At 36.3% G+C, this 12,914-nt stretch overlaps 1 protein-coding gene across 4 annotated transcripts in view; it reads right to left on the bottom strand.

Moving 5' to 3' along the window:
* Nucleotides 1–12,914, bottom strand: part of shc3 (SHC (Src homology 2 domain containing) transforming protein 3) — a 267,622-nt gene that overhangs the window by 75,120 nt on the left and 179,588 nt on the right. For 2 of the 4 annotated variants that reach the window (XM_051929722.1, XM_051929723.1), the window contains exon 2: nt 7,318–7,482. The exons of 1 other annotated variant lie outside the window; for it this stretch is intronic. In XM_051929722.1, the coding sequence (XP_051785682.1) occupies nt 7,318–7,467 (150 nt within the window). In that variant the 5' untranslated portion in view covers nt 7,468–7,482. Of the gene's footprint in view, nt 1–7,317; nt 8,593–12,914 lie in introns of those variants that run through there. One more of the 4 variants, XM_028804853.2, reaches the window with a different exon arrangement.

Below are 12,914 nucleotides of genomic sequence, written 5' to 3'. Positions count from 1 at the left end.
TTCTTTATGTATGTATGTGCAGACGTGTATGTGTGTGATGCATGCACCTGACTTACTAATTTGCTTGATAAAGCAAAATTCAGAATCTAAACAGACAGAAAACATAAAGCATGACTTAAGTATTCTGTCAATCCTATCCTAAACTCACAAATCAGATTATCTATATGTACTTTGAAAGTATATGTGAGATTTTATTAAAAGTTAGGCAGGTAGCCTGCGCACAGTGTAACGTTTTGTGGAGCAAGCTGTGTAGCATTCTGTAACTCTTTCTAAACGTGTCTGTTGAAGCCTTGATGATATTAGCATTTATAAACCAACTTATTTACTGTCCTTCTCAAGACGCACCCTGTAGGCTTATAAACAAATTCATATTTAACAGATGCGTGTCATGTTTTATAATTAAAAATGTAATACTGTAGTTTTGCCTGAGGCATATATATGCAGGATCTCTCTTGGGTTGTGTGGGTTGAAATACAAATAAATCTTTTAACATTCTCAAAGTAACATTTCATCCATTGCAAGGATCTCCCCGCAGGTTAAAATTAAAAGGTTGACTGGACTATCTCTTATCTAAGCAAAAAGTGAAACATTTGTGTCTTCTACAGTGTACACACAGACTCAAAAACATACTAAAAATGGTTTGCATCATATAGATTAGGAAATTCATATATATGAAAGTACCTGATGTAGAAAAAATTTAAGTACGATAAACACATAAGTCCTTCCTGTTCTGGCTAACACAAAAAGAGATTTCACATTATTTCAATTGGTAGTACACATACTCACTTTTTCTTACAAATGCCTCTAGCATCAACTGATGAGTCCTTGCCTGCACTAGCAAATTATCATCCACCGAAAATAACATATGACTTACAATGTCAGACTTAAATTGATTAATATTGTAAAATGATGGTCAACCTTGTATCACACACATAATGCTCAAATGACACCCAGAGCACTTTATTCTACTGCTTACATGCGACTTCCTCTACCTTTACAGATTATGTGGCTTGAAAGTGCTATATAAATGTTAATTATTACTATTATTATTACTATTATTATCATTATTATTAAAGAGTCAATGGTTACATAGCAGGTGGCATGGTGGCGCAGTGGTAGCGCTGCTGCCTTGCAGTTTGGAGACCCGAGTTCACTTCCCGGGTCCTCCCTGTGTGGAGTTTGCATGTTCTCCCCGTGTCTGCGTGGGTTTCCTCCAGGCACTCCGGTTTCCTCCCACAGTCCAAAGACATGCAGGTTAGGTGGATTGGCAATTCTAAATTGGCCCTAGTGTGTGTCCTGCGGTGGGTTGGCACTCTGCCCGGGATTGGTTCCTGCCTTGTTGGCTGGGATTGGCTTCAGCAGACCCCTGTGTTCGGATTCAGCGGGTTGGAAGATGGATGGATGGTTACATAGCTTACTGTGCCCCCTCAATATTGTTTCTTGCTGCTCCTTATTGGTCGCAAGTATGTGATTTCTTTACTTTCTCATTCAACACATAGTCTTTGAACAGAAGAAACTCCCAAGGAGCCTCCCTGTGTCCTGAGTGGCCCCAAAGTCTTCCTCTCCCCTGGATACTACCAAAAAAGAACTTAAATAAGTAAACCCTTTATCGGTTTACAGATTAAATAAACTGCATTGTACGCAACCATTAAAGAGATCAGTGGATGAAGGCATGCCAAAATTGACAAGCACAAGTTCACCTTGTTCATACTTCAGAAGAGAAAATGACTGCTATGTATACGGTATTAACTGAAACAAAATAAAAAGCTTATTTTATATAATTTGTGTGTCATATTTATTCCTTTTTTCATCTTTTTTATTTTTGTGTTAATGTCATATTAATCTCCCTTAGCATTTGAAGATTTAATTTGATAGTCCATCAACCAAGCACAATGTCAAACTGAAAATTAAATGCTGATAACATTAGCTAATTTAGGAAAGCCCTCCCATATAATATTCAGTAGCAAGTAGAGAGTGAATATACATTTTGTTGACTATTACAACGTACAATTGATTTTACTACAAATTACAAAATTTTATACATGTTAAGTATTTACAAGCAAGCAAACACATTCGCACTACAGAAGTACCACAGCTTGTATCCCCTTTTGTTAACTGCTTTTTTTAAAAATTTTATTTATTAATTTTATTGTAATCATTCCATACAAATAGATCAATTTATAACAAAAAAAATTGAAGACAAATCAAACCTTACCCCTGAGAAGGAGAGCTTAGCCAAAGGAGAATTGCTTAGGGCTTTTTAATAAGGCAACAATAAACAAAAGAAAGGAAGAAATATATATAAGTAAATAAAAAATGGAGAAGGGAAATAAATGCGGTAATAGTTATTTCTCTTATTCTAAAATAATATTGATTAGATCCTGCCAGGGTTTGAAAAAATTCTGTACTGATCCTCTAACTGAGAATATGATTTTTTCCAATTTCAAATAATATAAAACATCGGTTTCCCACTGACTTATCAGAGGAGAGTTAGGATTCTTCCAATTTAACAAAATAAGTCTGCGTGCCAAAAGTGTAGTGAATGCAATCACCGTTTGCTTGTCCTTCTCCACTTCAAGTCCGTCTGGAAGAACACCGAACACAGCTGTTAATGGGTTAGGAGGGATTGTGACCCCAAGGCTGTCTGAAAGGCACTTAAAAATGTTGGTCCAAAATGATGTTAGTTTGGTGCAGGCCCAGAACATGTGACCCAGTGAGGCAGGAGCTTGGTTGCAGCGTTCACCGGTTGGATCTTGCCCTGGAAACTTTTTGGACAGTTTTAAGCGAGACAGATGAGCTTGATATATAATTTTTAGATGAATAATTCTATGCTTTGCACATATGGAGCTCGAATGAATTCTCTGCTTTGCTACCTTCCATTCCTTTTCTGATATATTGATGATTAAGAGATCTTCTTCCCAATGTCCTCTTGGGTCTTTGAAAGGTAGGGACTCTAATAAAATTTTATATAATGCGGAAACGGTGTTTAATTCCTGGAAATTGAGCAGTATTTTTTCCAGCATGGTGGTGGGTACGAGGTGAGGAAAATCGGACAATTTCTGTTTAACAAAATTTCTAATTTGAAGATAGTGAAAGAAATGTGTAGCTGGGAGGTTGAATTTGGAACGTAATTGTTCAAAAGATGCAAATATGTTGTCTATATAAAGATCTCTGAGCATTTTAATCCCAAAACTTTTCCAGGTATTAAAAACTGGATATGTTTGCGAGGGTTGAAAGAGGTGGTTCTCTTGCAGAGGTGCCACGGATAAAAGATTTTCCATCTTAAAATGCTTCCTAAGTTGGTTCCATATTCTGAGTGAGTAAAGCACAATTGGGTTATTAGTATATTTGCGATAACTTGCATTTATTGGAGTGCAGAGCAGGGAGTATAAAGAAGTACTACAGGATTTTATTTCTATTGCGAACCAAGACTGTGTATGTTCATTTTTTTGTGTCCAGGTTTTTATGGCTTGTATGTTTGCTGCCCAGTAATAAAACTGAAAATTAGGTAAAGCCATGCCACTTTCTGCCTGAGGTCTTTGTAGGGTTGCTCTTCGGATACATGGGTGTTTTGAGTTCCAAATGAATGAGGTTATTGTTATTGTTGAATCTAATTGCTTAAAAAACGATTTATTGATATATATATTGGAAATAAAAAAAGAAGTTTAGGAAGCTCAGTCATCCGGGAGGGGCTCAGAGTAGAGCCGCTGCTCCTCCGCAGCGAGAGGAGTCAGATGAGGTGGCTCGGGCATCTGATCAGGATGCCTCCTAGACGCCTCCCTGGTGAGGTGTTCCGGGCACGTCCAACCGGGAGGAGGCCCCGGGGAAGACCCAGGACACGCTGGAGGGACTATGTCTCTCGACTGGCCTGGGAACGCCTTGGGATTCTCCCGGAAGAGCTAGAAGAAGTGGCCGGGGAGAGGGAAGTCTGGGCATCTCTGCTCAAGCTGCTGCCCCCGCGACCCGACCTCGGATAAGCGGGAGACAATGGATGGATGGATGGATGGAGTTTAGGAAGGATATTCATCTTAACAACGTTAATTCTTCCAGCTAGAGTGAGATGAAGGGTTGACCTTCTATGCAAGTCTTGCTTAATTTTTTCCATACAGACGGCAAAATTTTGTTGATAAAGAGCCTTATGTTTACTTGTGATATTTACCCCTAGGTATTTAAACTGATCTGCTATGGTAAAAGGTAGGGTGTCCAATCTAATATTATATGCTTGTGAATTCACTGGAAAGAGTATACTTTTATTCAGATTAATTCTAAGATCAGATATCTTTTGAAATTCTGTTAGTGCTGTTAAAACTGCAGGCACAGTGTTTTCTGGGTCTGATATATATAAAACCATATCATCTGCATATAGAGAAATTTTCTGTTCCAGTCCTTCTCTGATAATCCCCTTTATCTGATAAGAATTTCGACAGTGAACCACCAGTGGTTCAATGGCGATAACAAACAGCAGTGGTGACAAGGGACATCCTTGTCTGGTACCACGTTCTAGCTTAAAGTAGTCTGAACAAATGTTGTTAATACAAACTGAAGCTTCTGGATTGGTATACAGTAGTTTGATCCATGCACAAATATTCGGGCCAAACCCAAATTTCTCCAATGCAGTGAAAAGGTAGTTCCATTCAATCATATCAAATGCCTTTTCTGCGTCTAATGATAGTAATATCTCTGGGGTGTTTGATTTTGCTGGTGAATATATAACATTAAACAAGCATCGGAGATCGGAAGATAGGTCTTTAATAAATCCAGTTTGATCCTGTGATATTACCGAGGGCAGCACTTTCTCCATCCTTCTAGCTAGAATTTTTGAAAGTATCTTAACATCATTATTCAGGAATGAAATTGGTCTGTATGATGTACTGCTTTTGTAACTGCTTTTTAAAGACTGTTGAAATAATGCTTACTATAAAAGGTGGTATTAAAATAAAGATTGCCTGATATGTATTCCAAATGTGATTTTTGTGAAAAGCATTTGCCAAAATTTGCACTGACCAGCATTTGACTCTCTTAAAGTAAAGAATCTGAATGTAAGACTGACTAGTAGGCATATTTATATAAACTTTGTGTGTGTCATATTAAATATAGTGCACATTTAATGTGCATTTTATGCTATGTTTTGATTTCATAGCCAAGTATCAGGAAGAAACCGTATACATACTGTAACTAGAGCAAAAACAATGAATTGGTATAAATATAAAGGATAATGAATGTCAGTAGATATTCAAATGTTACACTATGTACAAAAATAAATAGCACAGAGAACAATTATAAATATACAGGATGAAGAGATGACATGCATGGAAATAAATTATACATGTTTTATGAAAAGACCTAAATGTGTGGTATAGACAGTAGGCAGATAACCTTCATGAAATAACCTTTGGAATATTTCATCTGAACATATATCGTCCTAGGCCCTATTTTATCGCATCGTGTGATTATATGTGGATTGAGTGAATGAGCATGATTACATAATAATACATATATACGTATACACGTCGTGACGGTAATTGCCCTATGATCAAGAAAAATGGCAGCATCAACTGTCAATTACCATTACTGTCTCGTTTAATGGTGCATGGAGTGTATGGCAAGACACACAGCTCTAATTAAAAGAGCCTCAAGCACAATCAAACATTAAGCTCAATATGGAGCCACAAGGTATGTCAGAAAGGCATTTTTGTGGCATGTACGTACTCCAAGTATTGATTGTGAATTTTTAGATGTACTATGCTGCAGAAGCTGTGTTTAATGGAGTGAAATGTACACACAAAGCATCATCTCTATTAAAAAGCTGACAAGAAAGGACATGCTGCACCACTTAAAAAAAATCTTTCCCCTTTACATTTGACAACATCTATGAAGTATTAAAGCTAAACCTTGCTATACTTAAAAAGGCTGGTAGGTATAGTGTACATGTGATTTGTGTTTATATGGATTATATTCCCAATAAATCAATAAGACAATTATTAATTTATGTATCAGATATAAACAAAGTGCATACATATAGGTGCCTATAATATATACATATATATTACATTAGCTTTTTATTTGTCAAATATAAAACATGCATATGTGTGTGTATGCTGTATACAGTATAAATATAAAATGAAAGCCTGTGTAAATATTTAGACGTGCATACATATGTATACATATTAAAGTGTGTGTACTTGTGCAGTACACATAATGCACTGCATTATACGTTATACACACAAACACACAAAAAAGACATGTATTTATGTAATATCGTTTTTACAAAATCTCCACACCAAAATAATATTTAGCAATAAAAATAAAGCCAGATTGTTTCAGCTCCAAGAAAACGTCACACTCTTTTATACTGAATTAGCTATTTTTTATAAAAAATATACAAATTTTACAGTACTTCTGTGACGAATCGTTGACAAATTTGCATTGATCACAGTCAACAACCATCTTTCACATAAACTTACATTTACAGATAAACTGATTACTGCATGTATTAAAAAATAACATGCAGTTTCCGAATATGCATATGTCTACTTAATGTTGAAAGTAATGCAATTATAATTATAAAATACTACAGGAAAATAAAAAATTATTTTAACGAATTCTGAAATAAATGAAATCTTTACATACAGTATTTTGCAAAATTCTAGCTTTGATCCTACATCTTACTGCTTAGACTGCAAAAAAAAAATAAACAAGATGCTTATTACTTTAGGTCACAACTCGTTTTCCTCAAGAATATATGCATTTGTATACAATATTTGTGAAAAATTACAATAAAAAAGTACAGAAAAGCAGTATGTTTACAAGTAAGATCACTTTGCTCATATAGATTCATAGATTTAAAAATCAGAAACAAATAAAAAAAAATCAAATACTGAGAAATTTTTATTGTGTTTTGATAATACATGTCATTGTGCACAGGTGGTTGAGCTATCAGGCCATTAACAAATATTTCTGGACCCTATGAGTGTTTCAGGTTGCTTCTTAATATTCTGTAATATTTAATAAAGTGGCACTGAATTTGTGGTATTCTATTCCTTTACATCAGAAGATGAATGAATAATTCTCAGCGCTCAAAGGGTTAAGATACATGCTTAAGGGATTTTGTGTGTGTGTGTGTATGTGTGTGTGTGTTTGCAGCACCAATGCTGTCTCACATTATATCCATGATGAAACACAGAATTAATGACCTCCCCTTTGGTTTAAATTGTTCAGAAGCGGTTCGAACAAACAAAGAGCAGGCAGCCTAGCTTCCTTTTGTTTCTTAATGAAGTGCATTTCATTGAGGAAAAAGGGAGAATGAAAGAGACCAACCTTTACAATGTACGTCACTCCAGGTCCCAGGATCTTCTCATTTGAGTGCAGCCATCCTCTGGAGGGTTTATTGATAACACTGCCACTTTGATTCCAATCTTCACTGCCCAGGTGCATGTCCTCCAGCCTGCTCTTTTTTCCTGTGCTCATTCTGCTCAGGTCCTGCTGAGAACACAGAGTGGTAGAGGCAGGGTTACATGTGTTGTCTAAAGATCCCACTAAGGTGCCAGGAGGATTTGAGCTGCTTTGCAGCTTGGAGGCAGCAAGGTCTTTCACTGCAGTGGAGAGGTTTTTGATGCCCAGTAGGCTGCCTGTACTTGAGAATTTCAAGTGGGACACTTTGTGAATGAGGGTACAAAAAGTGGTGGGTCCATCTTCTTGATCAGATTGCAGCACCTCAGCTGAGGATGGGTACTGGTGAGCAGCGGGTGTCGCAGGAGAAGCCGAGACCTTGCTGTTCATGGAAAAACTGTGGAGAAGCTCATCTACAGATGTTACGGACTCATCCTTGAAGCGGTTATATTTGGTACGGTTAAGCATGCCCTTTTATCTCGCTTCCTGCATATGTACTGGCAAATCCACTGCCAGCCTAAAAAGCGCATTCTCTAGCATAGTAAATGCCTCATATCAACAGCAAGCAATGGAGAGCTTTGTCAATCTTTTGTCTTTTTATTTGAAGAATCACTCTAAAAATCTAGTAAATATGATGACCCCACACGCAAACCAAAACAGGAAAATCCACAGAAAAAAAAAGTCATCAATGAAAAGAGAAAAATAACAGTAAGACTGCTCTCCCGAATGATATCCAGACAGACAAGTAACAGTATTCAATGACAGAGATCCCTGGTCCTTCTAAAGCTGCCAAGCCGCTCACAGCTAAAGCATGAGTCACACAACTGAGAAGACCCGTTTCAACAAAAGGCTCACTGAACACTGCAAATCACTTCCTGTAGCAAAAAAAAAAAAAAAAAATCCACCCACTTACAGCACACTAGAACCAATCAATTCTCAAATTTCCCTTTCCGATCTTCTCAGACTGATATTTCCACTTAACCGCAGGAATGTTTCCCCCCCTTTCTACAAAAAAAAAAAATCTCTCTTATCAGCAGCAAATTAGAATGGTTTCCACTGCGTGTTTTACATTACCCTGTGCTGTTTTGTGGAGGCAGCTGTGTATTATATCTTTTATACTTCACCCTCCAGATTTAAGAATGAACATTTGCATATGCCCCAAAGAATTAAATGGGACTATAATAGAAGTGCAAAAAAGAAAATTTCAAAATGATGCTTTTAATAATATTACACAATGATTTAACAAGTTATTCTCTAAAAATCATGCTTGTTCTGATATATAATTAATAAGGAAAATGATCTACTTCTGGATTTTTGTTAACTAATTTAAAATGATTTTAGAAATTGTTGTGCACATGCACACACATACACACACACATCTATCTATCTATCTATCTATCTATCTATCTATCTATCTATCTATCTATCTATCTATCTATCATTAAATTAATAAATATAAATATACACCTGTGTGACTATGTGTACGTATATAGTAATGAATATGGTGTATATGCATGTATAAATTATTTACAGAGCGAAAGACACAGCATATATCAAAAATACATAGTATATAAATATGTAAATATGCATGTATTCATATAGCCTAATAAATATACATATATATGTTATTTATGTTCACACAAACAAACAAATGCACACAGGCACCATTAATTATTTACTAAAAAAAATATTCTGTGCTATCTTAATTTCAAGAAGCATAGATAGATAGATAGATAGATAGATAGATAGATAGATAGATAGATAGATAGATAGATAGATAGATAGATCCCAGAAATACGTGCTATTTTTAACTACTGACAGTAAAACATTTTCTAACCCCTAATACATTTACTGATATTCCAAGCTGAACTCTAATTTTACAGATTACAAATTTTGGATGTCTTTTATATGATATCCTCCAAGTTATGCCTTCGGTTTTGAAAAAGCTGAAATATAGATTTCAATATATTAATAAAATACAGATTTTTTGATGGATTTTAATTTTGTCATTAAATCTTATCAAAGTTACTAGCTTCAGATGCTTGTAGATCAAGCAAAGCACATTATTTATTTTTCTTCACAAGAATGGTCTATTCATTCACTTAGATATGTGTTTATATAAAGAACTGCAAAGTGCCCATCAATCATCGAGATGTTAAGTGCACAGTGAACACAAGCCTAAAATAGAAATTGCATTAGAATTTAATATAGCATTATATGAACTATATATGGTGCAGATGATTAATGTAGATTTTTAGCACTGACAGTCTCTGGTGATCAGCAGCCATTCTCAAGCACTGTTATTCTCCCTTTGCAATCAAGCCGCAGCCTTCTCTAATACCCCTTAAAGTCTTTTCTGCCTAAATGATGTGGTTAATTTATTTGAAATAAAGGATACACAAATAAATCCATTGTTCCATTCAAATACAAAGAAAGTAGTTAATAAAGGCTAGATAATATAAAAGTAGAATACATCAAAATGTGAATGAAAAAATTATTTTTATGTGAATGAAACGATTGGCTTGCATATCAATGTTTCTGTGAATGAAGAGGGGCCTTGCAGCCTCTGCAAGGCAATCCCTAGGGTGCTAATGGTCTTATCCAATAAGAAAGGACTTGGATGAGTCATTCAGGCAAGGCTTGCAGAATAGTGGAAGATTCCATTTCTATTACAGGTGCAAATCTTTTGTACTGTCAAAGATCATAAAGGTCTGTTTTCCTACCAGTTTTGCAATCAAAAATGCAAAATATGCACTCTAGAAATGAGGTGTATTTATTTCACAATAAACATGTATAAAAAGTCTCCCCAGAGGAGATGCTGATGAACGCAATAAATGCAATTCCACCCCAGACCCCTCTCTCCCTCTCTTTCCTCTTACTGATTCATTCACATGAAGAATGCAAACATGAAGCTACAGAGTCTTTGTTTGTCTCTCTAAGTGCACGTCATGACAATAGGCAAGCAGGCTGTGCGTTAAAGCAGGTTTCTGTTTTTAATGATGCACAAAACATTGAACACAGGGAAGAGTGTCACTGCATGGTGCTGTCATAGAGGATTTGAAACACACTTGATGCACGGAAGAAGCAAGGAAGGATGAAATAGACTGTATACTTATTTTATTAAGTATTACTCCTAAATCTTTCTTTGCAGTGTAGTTAAAAAACAGCTATGCTGCTGCAAGATATGAGATCACTAATCCAAAGAGTTTTCTACAGAGGACAGAATTGCCAGAAAGAAACAGAAATGGACAAAGCTTTCAATGTATATAACAGTGGTCCTCTCCTGTAGGCAGCTAAGCTGAAGTTGTTCTGCTTCAAGCATTTGACTCAAAAACCTATGAATAATATACAACACAAATGACTCAGTTGCTGCTCTATTTAGATTTTCTGAAAATTAAAATAGTACAGTTAGGCTACTTGCTATGCACAGAGCCTGGTGGGAGACAAGGAGGAGGAGGAGGAGGAGGAGGAGGAGGAGGAGAATGATGAGGTAGCTTGAGCTTTGTTATAACAGAGTTCCATTTTGTCTCCTCTGAAAGCTCCTGCTAAGGCTTGTAAAGTAATGGCTTAAGATCTTTTGGTGTACACTACCAAAGAGTTTGAAAAGAAAGACAGTAAGAAGGACACTATATTATTTATTATTAGGTGTAACATTGTGTGTGGCAGCATCCTTCAAACAGAGTATAAACTCAACCTTTTTTCAAACAGAGTTTATTTTAAACACTAGAATGGAAATTATTTTACAAAATAGAACAATGTTGTACAAAATAACAGGCAAAAAACAAACAAAAAAACATTAAGGTGAGTGTCAAAGAGCGGCTTTACTTATATACTGTATATGCAAGCATGGGGAGTATTTCACAAGTTCAGATAAAGGGAAACACAGGAGGGAGAGGGAGGGCATTACACAATCACACACCCATATTCTGTTTCCATCCTATGAATGGAAGAGACGACCATGTAACTTGTGTGATGTGGCTTCTACCCAGATGCAACAAGGAATGTCCTATGTGACTCCAATAGTTTTGCAGAAGTAGGTGTTGAGTCTGGACCAGCTTCTAAGAAGGTCAGAGCTCCATGAACTAGAAGCTTACTGTGCTCAAAAACAGAGTGATTAAGGCTGCCTGTTTGTGTTCTGTTCACTATATATTTATTAGTAGATAAATGCATGGATATACCTAGAGTATGGTAAATAAAGTGTGATGGAGGATTTTGCCAGTGAACAGACCAGTTAATGGAATAGATTTATAATAGGTTCATTATCAAACCCACTTTGTCCAGGCCAGGGACTAGAACCTATCCTGGCAGCATCAAGCAAAAAGCTAGGAACCATATCCGGACAGGGCATGATTACATACACACTCATTCATACAGGACCAATTTAGAGTTATCAATCAACCTAATATTTACATGTTTGGGAAAATGGAGGATATGTGATGCACACAAGCAGAAACCAAGCAAAACAAGGGGAGATGGTACAAACTGTGCACTAATGGGCTGGGATTTAAACAGACAGCTGTGAGAGAGCAGGACTATGCCACCTGAAACACATTATGACAGTTTAAAAAATAAAATGTTCCATTTAACTTTTATCAAGGCCATTTAGGAAAGAATTAAGAAAGGAGAAAGCACAGTTATACAGAAAAAATAAAATGATAATCTATACATACCCAAACAGCACTTGAAGCTGATGCCCTACTTTTCTCTCTAAGAAATGCCCCTTAACACACCCCCTGCCATCACTCATTGGCTGCTTCTTGTTTGGGAGTCAGCCACTCATACCACAGCAAGGGTTACCTTAAAATGCATAGCCCATCACACCTCCTAGTATGCCGCAGTGCACACTTCATCCCTGAACTCCTCAATTTAAGGCACTGGCTATCTAAGTAACCTCCTCAAGACTTCTTCTGTAGCACGGTTACCAAAATCCACTCTCACACCACACATGAGGAATATTCTTATTCTAACCTCAGGGGGGCTAATATTACACTCTGTCCTGGGCTCTAAAATACAATCACATTTATTTCTAAAATTACAAAATGAGGCGTTCATTAAAAAGAGTGTTGTGTCATCAAATAGCATGTTCACCACAGTGGAAAATGTATTTTCTAAGTCTCCTTTTATCCACATTTCATCTTCTAGACATGGGAGCTTTTGTCAAATGTGTACTTAGCTATGCTGAAGCACTAGTCGATGTAATTCCCTAATCGCAATGACAGTTAGCCAGAATCATTAAACAACCAAGGTTTAAAAATGTGACAATAGTAGAGAATGGAAAATTTTTACTTCCCATTTTATTTCATTCAAAAAATCTACTTCATATACTCTATGTATGTATTTATGTATGCATGCATGTGATATGGCTGTTTTTTTTTTGGGAAATGCAAACTATTTCTTCCTTGACAACAGCTGTATTCCTTGTTCATCATTTATTTAAACTGCATTGTCCTTTCCCCTTCCTACAATGCAGAACGTCTCGTGCCTGAAAAAAAGGAATTGAAGAGCACACCCCAGCTACATCAGTA

The sequence above is a fragment of the Erpetoichthys calabaricus genome, chromosome 7, assembly GCF_900747795.2.
Source record: "Erpetoichthys calabaricus chromosome 7, fErpCal1.3, whole genome shotgun sequence".
Lineage (NCBI taxonomy): Eukaryota > Metazoa > Chordata > Cladistia > Polypteriformes > Polypteridae > Erpetoichthys > Erpetoichthys calabaricus.
This window is presented reverse-complemented; position numbering and strand designations above follow the sequence as displayed.